Source organism: Wolffia australiana, chromosome 5 (genome assembly GCF_029677425.1).
Source record: "Wolffia australiana isolate 7733 chromosome 5, ASM2967742v1".
NCBI classification, from domain to species: domain Eukaryota; kingdom Viridiplantae; phylum Streptophyta; class Magnoliopsida; order Alismatales; family Araceae; genus Wolffia; species Wolffia australiana.
In genome coordinates, this window is record NC_135839.1 from 6,606,640 (window position 1) to 6,616,444 (window position 9,805).

At 36.3% G+C, this 9,805-nt stretch overlaps 1 protein-coding gene across 1 annotated transcript; it reads right to left on the reverse strand.

Annotated features, from left to right (window-relative positions):
* Positions 1-6,186: 6,186 nt before the first annotated feature.
* On the reverse strand, positions 6,187-8,977 carry LOC144703559 (homeobox protein knotted-1-like 6). The gene is made up of 6 exons (XM_078575750.1): positions 8,758-8,977; positions 8,378-8,645; positions 8,006-8,125; positions 7,801-7,936; positions 6,952-7,190; positions 6,187-6,546 (listed from the first exon to the last, which is right to left on the reverse strand). Exons 2-6 carry the CDS (start codon positions 8,603-8,605, stop codon positions 6,388-6,390), a joined length of 882 nt encoding a protein of 293 aa, XP_078431876.1. The 5' UTR covers positions 8,606-8,645; positions 8,758-8,977; the 3' UTR covers positions 6,187-6,387.
* Between the last annotated feature and the right edge of the window lie 828 nt (positions 8,978-9,805).

A 9,805-nucleotide genomic window follows, 5' to 3' on the forward strand; every position in this document is an offset into this window, starting at 1 on the left:
TTTGTTTATCAACTGTGGAGTTGTATTTCTTGGAATTGAACTTGATTGATAAGATTAACCCCAGTAAGGAATGATTATCCCTATTTATATTCTAGCATTTTTTATTGGTAAATCACTGTCCTTGCTGAGGATAAGATGAACTAGTCTTTCTTTCTAGTAGACCATTCTACTCAAGGGCATTATCTCAAGCATAGTTGTGGATAATTCCTTGTCTTGGTAGATGGGGGCTCGGAGTCAACTTAATAGGTCTCTTACATTGTTAATCCTGAATCATTTCAACCCAACTTCAAACTGCATCCAAACCATTTCACAGAAATCTAAAAGAGGCTAAGGATTCCAACCTTCAACTTCTGAATAAAAACCATGAAAATTGACTATAATCATTAACAAATATGATAAAATAGAAGCAACCCTGATAATATGGATTGTTAATATCACAATATGGATGATTTCTCCTAATAATATGCATCTTAAACATTTTAAAAAATTTCAAAAGAGTCTAAGGATTTCAACCTTCAATTTGAGCATACAAACCATGTAAATAAAAGATTATCATTAACAAATGCGATAAATGGCAGCAATCCAGATAACACGCATTATAAATGTCACAATATTTTCATTATTTGCATTAAATTGATTATATATGTGTATTATCAAGACTAAAATGATTAATTCTAGTTTTATAGTGATGTTTTCAATTTTATGATTTTTAGGCATTTTAAGGATTTTTTTGACATTATATTCTACACAAAATAATTTTTGAGTCAGAATATGATTTTTAAGAATCTTTTTGACATTAGATTCAAGAACATAACATTTTTTAAGTCAGAAAACATATTTTTTGTATCTTTTGGGCTTATTTTAATTTGCTAAACCATGCCATGTGTCCTTAGTTGAATATTTGAAATCTTACAAATGACTAATTTCCACAATGATTAGGTTACTAATCAAAGTCAAAAAGTGACATTATGGCATTGAAAATCATGATGTGATAACTGTCGATGATTGAATAAGGGTATATTATTTATAAAATCGTAGCAATGAAGTGGCCCAAAAAATGGCTACTTAAGAACAAATGTGATATGGAAAGTAGAGATAGAGAGAATAAAATATTAATTTTTTGATATATTTGAAAAGTCAAATAGGCAGTGTAGTGCCACAGTTCTCATGCAGACGAATCTGCCACATGACTTGCACACATGTATATATGTGACACCTATGTGGAGTTATCCTATTAGTAGAGTGATAAAAATGGGCGGCCCTGGCTTGTGCTGGTGAAGCACCATGTTACAAGAAATTTCATTTTTGTTATTCCTTCTTCTAGGCTTTTTTGCAGGGACACATGGCAGATGAAGAGTCATTATTATCGATGACATAGGATGATCCCCTAGCAATCATTGCATTGAATGTTGAGCTAAATATTAAAACCTTATAGCAACATGGCGATGTCAACAAGGATGAAGAGAGAAATTTTAGGTCTAAATGAACTGCCAGGAATCGTCCAACTTCAAGGATTGATATCTCACGATTCAAAAGGCCAATTGAGCTGAAATTTTGAAGGCAACGTTTTCTTTCTCTGCTCTATCCATCCATATGTTGGAACTATAAAGGAGCCCCTGATCTTTCTCCAAAACATCTTTGACCTTTCTTCCTCTTACAAAGGCTGACTGAAAGAGAGCGAGGTTTGGTAGATAGACCAAAGCTTCTTGGTGCCTTGAGTATCTGAAGAACACCGATAGAGAATTAGCGTGGCTGATCTATACCAGGAAATCACCTTGATCATGTCAGAAAATAGGGATATAAGGTTGGTATATTATCTTACATAGATGACTTTTAAACACATCTACTAGTTAGAACCTTATCCATTCATTGTTTCCATTCCAATCTGTCATCATCAGTCATCATTATCACACATCCTATACATCATCTGTATGAGGTCCCTTGCACTATTCTCCATAAAAATCATAAAATCCTGAATCACTAATTTCCTCACCTTCACTTCTTATCTTCTAAAGCCATCGTCTCCCCATACGTCTTTGTCTATGGTACTTATTTCCATTCGCGTCACCATGCATACTTCTGTTCTTATTGACATCACATTCTCATTAAATAATTAATACCACCCCTCTCATCTCGCCAGCTGAATCGTATTACTACCTCGTACCCTACAAGTATTCCTTTCTCATCCTACATGAATCACTATCTAGATATAGTTAAATCTCTAATACATTTTCCTTATTGAGATCACCTGCACTTATCCACTACCTCCAAATATTATATGAGTAACATTATTATAAAGTTTATCGATTAAACTGAAAATCAACCATGACCTACTTTTAAACCTAAATTTCAGTTTATCAAACCCCATAAGACTAGATATAAAGTATCATTCAGGATAATTTGAAATTTGATATTGTTAAGGACCACTTATGTGTATATTTTACATGAAAGGGTACCAAATTAAGCAACGCATAAATACATTCTCCCAACAAGTCAGAAGATGGATGCCTCATCTGTTTATAAACCAAGTAGATATTCTCCCTCAAGCTGAACGATCCCCATTGATGCAAACCACTTGGCCACATGATTAGGCACATCTTCCATATTATGAATCTGATCTTCCTTTCCAATGCCTTGTCATTCAGAAACATAATGTTGGGTTCTGTGCCTTGGTTTGTCTATGGAAAACACATTTCCATGGATGCGCAAGCGGGTCGATCGATTCACAATCGATCTTTAAAACAAAACATTGAATGTACCTTGTGGGGAGCTGGTTCCACCTTGACTTTGCCGCTTCGAGATCATTCTGAAGCCGTTCATGCGTCTGGCCTCTAGAAGTATCCACACGATCACTCGGCCATTGGATTTCTACGTCTTCTTCTTCTTCTTCAATTCTTCTTGAAAATCTACTCACCATGAAGACACTCTCCCTTGGATGAGTGGAGAAGAGAATGGAGAAAGTGAGGGGCACTCAAATCAGGCTTTCATGGGTGCTTAAAATGAGACCCCTTTCCCTCTTTATATTTCACTTAAGGTTTTTTTCAAAAACGTATCAAGTAAAATATATCCACCAATGCCCTTATGACCTTGGCGTGTGACCCTCTAGGCCCATGTATCATTCTAGTTAATAACTTTAGTGGCCCAATAATATTTATTTACCAACCTTATTAATTAACTATATCAACACATATATTTATTAAATCAGGATCAATTTTTACCCAATCAATAGGTTAGGTTTCCAGCTTGTGGGGTGCCAAGCTACCCTCATGCTCAAGAAGATACCGAGTAGTGTCGAACTCTCTCGTGGAACCTTTACCGTCGTCAGTTACCATATATGTATTATCCATCATCCGCGCGAGACTCTTGAATGATTTAGGGTATGGTTTATCGTCAAACCCTAATCCTTAATTTGATTAGTACTGATGCATAATGGGGATCATTGGAGAATGACTTCTCCAATATCCTCACTACCTTGGCTAGGGATTTTTGTGCATCGTCTTCCTCGAGTCAATCTCCTCTTATACCGAGGGCGGATGATCCCGTCTTGACCACTCAATCGTCTCCGTAAGCTTCTTACTACATCCGATTTATAACTTATTTGAATCCCATGGATAGAGGCTCGTAAGTCATAGTCAAAATGTTGTTGTCTACTCACGAGATGTCCTTGGTGTCTTAGGTCAGTGGATCACTTATACAACCATGACTCGAATCATCTTGATTGACGATTAGGTATAATACCATTCAGGGATTCGTACGGACCAATTCAGTGAAATATTTCTCCAAAGAGCTCCCACTATCTGTCCTTAGTGTCACAACACAAATAGCCACAAGATTAGCTATACTTATCGCATAAGTAGGATCAGCTAGTGCTATTCTATTCGGATAATTATATGTCCGTCTACACTATCCATCAAATAGGAATATTTAGAATACATATTTAAAACTGTATTATGATATCATCATAATTCATTAGGTCATTGCATGTATTCATTGACTTCATTATAAATATCACACGGAATAATAATGAATATAAATATTTTATTCAGTGAACTTAAATAAACATGGTAGTGTGATTCGCTTGAATGTCACATAATATCTATCACATAATTCATGATCAAATAAAAATCACAACCCAATGACAGAAAAAATAATCTTCTTTGTCAGTAGCATTGCTTCTATGATCTTAGGAGCACTAGCAGCCATGGCCCAAACTAAAGTCAAAATACCTAGAGCTCATAGTTTGATTGGACAGTTTTTATTTGAAATAAGGAATGTCCTGAGATCCAACACATTCAAACCTACCTTCAAAACTCCTTGCCAACTGAATCAACTATAACCAAAAGGTACATTATGCCAGAAATAATATCATTTTAGGTCATTAAAACTTCTATATTAAAAAGAATTAACTAAGATAGGAGCCATACGACATGTATCTCCAATGTCAAGCTCCATCTGTAACAGAGAAATCATCTCAATAATAGAAAACATAAAATCACCTCAACAATTTTGGGAGGTTTCCACATGTTCCTTGGACTGGACTTGCTTTCCCCCTTCTAGTTAAGTGGCCATGTATTCTTCAACTTCTGATTCTCATTTTAAAGCTTTTAGAAAAGTATCTTTGGCATGTATCTTTTTTTGTGAAATAATTTCAATATAGTTCATCCCTCATATCAGCACGTTGTAGTTTCTTTGGAATGACCCTCATGTGGACGCCTTGTAGTTTCTTTGTAGGGATGCTCCACTTTTGCAGTAATTGGTATTATTAGTAAACTAGTTATTAGTTATTAGTAATCGGGGTTCAACCTTTTTCACAAATCCTACCTAAGTTGATTTATTGGGTTTATTATCAAAATCTTAGGCAAATCTCCTCTTTAGCTACTTTACTAATAACTAGTTCCAGGCCAGGTATCTTCTCTCGGTTCTAGATCTGAATCCTCATGTCTCATACTCAAGGTTGAGATCCATGAGAAAATATAAAAACCTCTGCTTCAAATCATACCCTTTCTTATTATAGTGAGGATCCTCAACTCCCAGAAAGAATACACTTCCCCCCATATGTTTTTTATCAAATGTTCAAGTAACTACTGAATTATGATGATTATTTCTAGAGTCAACTTTGAATAAATTCTCTTTATTTAATATAAAATAAATGATAGGCATATAATTTTACTTCACAAATTCCAGAAGTTCTCGGGTTAAATTATGGTAATTATTTACATGTTCACCATTTAACTCGGCATCTCAATCATTTCATAGCTTCAGCATAATGTTAGTTTTAAGGTGTCTATAACACAACACTTGATCATGTTTATATTGCAAACTTTCATTAATTCAAAAACTATATAGCTAAGTCCTATTTGTAGATCCTCGGCGAAGAGACATTATAGATTATTTTATAACTACTTCGTGTAAATTATAAAACTTTTCGACTGGAACCTAATAGACACGTCTGTATGGAGCTTTCTTAAAGAACATAAGTACATTTGGAATTCATGATTCACACTAGTTCATGAGTTTTAGACTTAATGACAATACATTTTCAATTCAAACTTTTATTATATAGATAAGGAATTAATTTCATTTTCAAAACTCGGAGAAATATTGGATTAATGGAGGATAAAGCACACATTGATGTATGTTTAAGAGTCATTAAATTAAAATACGGTACGTCTAAAATAAACTTGAGTGAATTTATCCATCTGAAAATGTTGTGCATATGTAGAAATTTTGATAAAATATAGGGCTCAATAATTTTGTATTTAGTGAAAATAAATACAATATTTAATATTAAGCATCACTCTTGCTGAAACATAATATTTTATCCTTATTTGAAGTTATCTAGCGATTAAAAATCATTAAATAATTTTATTTTCCATAAAAAATGCCAAGATAATCATCATTCAGTTTATTGATATCTTAAGAATTGAAAAATACTAATTCATTTTTAAAGTGTTAAAATGTCGGGATTTTACTATAGCTCACAGACTGGGGGATTAAATCATAATTTCTCGTGTTAAAAAAACATATTTACAATGTATTACTCTGCATGCATGCATGTATGTTTTCAGTAATATCTCTAATACCATGAGTAGGTAAAAAATCTATACTCTGGAAATAATTCATCAAATTGTGTATGGATATTTAAATTAAGCATATTGGTGGACATCTAATTAGTGATATGTAGAGTTTTTCAGAAACCAAAGTCCAATGTTGCTGTTATTGTGTAGGGTCGTACCTCAGGTACAGCTCTCAAAGGATCAACTAATGCTATTTGTTTAGAGGACTCACAGCGATGTGCAATCAGATTTACAGCAAATTATAGCCTGTGCGGTGGACTGTCCTCTGGAGGCTGAGCTCAGGGAGCAAGTTTGTTGTCGCGTACTTTGATCAACCGTCTTCATAGAAGGTGGATGAAACTGAGTCGAGGACGGCAAACTGCATGCTTTCAGATGGCTTCCAGCGGCGCTTCCTCTGATTGATGAACCAGTTGTTAATCTGCTTCTGCTTCAATCCTGTCGCCTCAACAAGAGCAACCTTGTCGACATCCTGTACACGTACCAAGGAACACAGCTTTTCCTCAAAGTGAAAACTGAGGGGTTAGAATCTAAGTTCATGTGATCTTATCGAATTTTAAGTGGTACCCTAAGCTAATAATAATTCAGGTACGTCGTCCTACAATGGGCTGACACCATCATTATCAATTGTCATGCCAATGAGGTCTCATCTACCAACATTAGTGACAACCTCTTAAATGTATTTTAACTGGTTGCATAGAAAGGTTAATTACACTTTATGTATGTTATCATATCATGGGTTGACACCATCATCATCCATTTTCATGCAAATGATGTTGCACCCACCAACATTACAAACGAAACCCTATTTTATATATATATATCTTAAGTGCATAGAAAATTCAGCAGTGGAACCGATGGAGAGAAAACAACCAACCGTAGGGTAAGGCCATTTGTAGTGGAGACTCCACCAGTCGAGGAGGGTCTGCTTGGCTTCTTTTGGGAGGTTGCTCTTTTTCTTCTTCTTGGAAAAGTCCTGCTTGAGGCTGCCCAGGCATCCGCTGTACCTGCGGAGAAGCTCGTGCTTAAGCTCTTTCCCATCTCTCCTTGGTGTCAAATCACAATTTTCGATGAACTCCCCGCCTCCTGATTCCTCCATTGATCCCATGGCTTCGGCTGAGAATATCAAGTTGAATAATGACATACCCATGAACAATTCTTTTGAATGCTTAATAAAAACATCCACCAAAGTTAATGGGTTACAATAAGAAATACTCGTTTAGGTATCGGGGTTCCTGTATAATGTTGTATTTTAAATTACTTTAAAAGACCGGCAGCGTGTTGTAAAGCCTGCCATCTTTTGTAGCTTCTATCATGTTCGAAATGACAGCAAAGTAATGCACTCTCTTTTTTATAAATAATGTATCTAGAGGGTTCCACCCACATGTTTTCGCTTTTATCACCGCCTTATAATTCGGACCAATAGTTACCATCTGCCCACCCTAGGCTGGAAACCCTAGGACACATTGGAAGACAGCTACGAGGAGTTCGAAACCGACGATGGTATATGGAACTTGTATGTAACCAAAAGAACCTTCAAATAGATATAATCCAATATAAAAAACTTTATATTTCATGTTTGGATTTATTTTTTCCTTGTGAAGAATTGCAGGGATAAAAACCTTTTATATTCCTAACTAAACTAACTAAAGAAGTAGTAGAATAAGCTGCTGCGAAAGACGAGCATCAACTATTCTGAAGAAGTTTAGCAAACAAAAGAACATACCAGAAGAAGAAGATAAAGCACCATCCATGCAGAGATCATTGAGCTGTTTCTCAACAATATTGAGCAAGGTTTGCGCCTCATAGAATGGCTTAGAAAGCTCGGATTTGTACTTATCCAATGCCTCGCAGTAGGCAACCTGTGAGATGCCAAAGGACCGTCCAATTGAAAAACTGAATATAAGAGAATAATTGATAGTGGTGTATACCATGAATTGATCTAGCTCAGGATCAGGGCCAGGGGCCGAAGAGATAGTTTGAAGCTGCTTCGCTTTATTATCCTTGCGTATCTCTTCAAGCAGGGTTACCATCTCAGACGATGCCCCGACCTTGTACAGAAATACACCACTTAATTCATATTCAGATGCATGATGCAATTTTATATTAAATTCATAGAGCAAATTAGCGATCACATCGTATGATCTCCAACAAAGTTGATTCATAAAAAAATAATATGCCAAAATTCCTACCAGTCATCCTCTGAATCAAACGATTATGTTAATTCTCGGTGCAAAAGAAAAAGCAAACATATTGCAGTAGTATAAGTAGAGAAGCGTTATAAAAACTTGTCAAATTTCAACCTTCTTGCAGTCAATGAAGGCGTCCAGGAGGCGAGGGTAGAGAGGGTGGAAGGCAATCTTGCTCTTTATGAAACTGCATTCATCATCAATCCAGCCTCCCCCACCCATAGTTGTGGAAATTTCAGAAAAATATGAAGTGTCATGACCGGTTACTCTTCTAGAAAGGTCCTGCTGGAAATCTCTCCCCACGGCTGCGAATTCCTGATGTAGTTTGAACACTTCCTCCATGTCTAAAAAAAAAGGGACTGAAAGAGAAGAGGAAAAGAGCCTGCAAGTAGTTCATGGGAATTAATCGTCAACTACTCTTCCCAATCATCACTTAATGATTTGAACGCTAGAATCGAAAGCACTTGGCTTATTCTGATGGGTGGTCTCCGTACCTCTTATCTTCTTCTTAGTGTCTGATAGCAAAAGAAAGCACTGGAGAGAACGTGGCAGACGTCGAGCGAAGAGAGAGATGTGGTTAGAGGAAGATATGGAACGGGAGAAGGAACCCTGTCCCTGAACTACTGATGGAGAAGAAAGACATAAAGATGTAGAGAAAGAACACCGTGTCCTTTATTGCGATAGAAAGCAAGAGAGAGAGAGAGAGGGAGAAGGAAAGAGAAAGAGAAAGAGAGAGATATACAGAGAGGAAGAAAGAAAGAGAACGATAGAGACAAAGAGAGATCAATAGATAGTGAGAAAGAGAGAGAAAGTTAGACAGAAAGATGGAGACAGAAAAAGATAGATAATTAGTTCGATAGAGAGAGAAAGAGGGAGATGTATTTATTTATTTATACATATAGAGAGGGAGAGAGAGAGAAATGGAGATAAGTAGGCAGAGAGAGTGATTGAAAGAGAGAGGACGAGAGATAGAAAGAGAAAGAAAGGGAGAGAGAGAGAAAAAAGCACGCTCTCCCTTTGAGAGAGCGTGGGAGATGTCGAGAGAAGTGAGAGATGTTTTAGAGATAGAGCTTGAGTGGGAGAGCGAACCCTATCCTTGAGATATAGATGGAGACGAAAGACAAAGATATTGCGAAATAACAGCGTCTCCTTTATTACAGTGGAAAGCAGGAGAGAGAAAGAGAGGGATACAGAGTGAGAGAGTAAGAGAGAAAATGAGATCGAGTGAGAGATAGATCGACAGAGAAAGAACGAGAGATTAACAGATAGAGAGAGAGGGAGAGAAAGATGGATAGATAGAGAAAGAGAAAGGGAGATAGATTGATTGATAGAGAAAGAGAAAGGGATAGAGATCGATTGATAGAGAGAGAATAGAGAGATAATGGAAGATAGAGAGATTGAGAGATAAATGGAGGTAGAGAGAGAATGAGAGAGACGGAGAGAAAGGAGAGCTAGATAGAGATAAAAAGGGAGCGAGATAGAGAGAGAAAGGGAGAAGGATAGATAGAGAGAGAGTAAGATCAATACATTAGCTAGATAGGT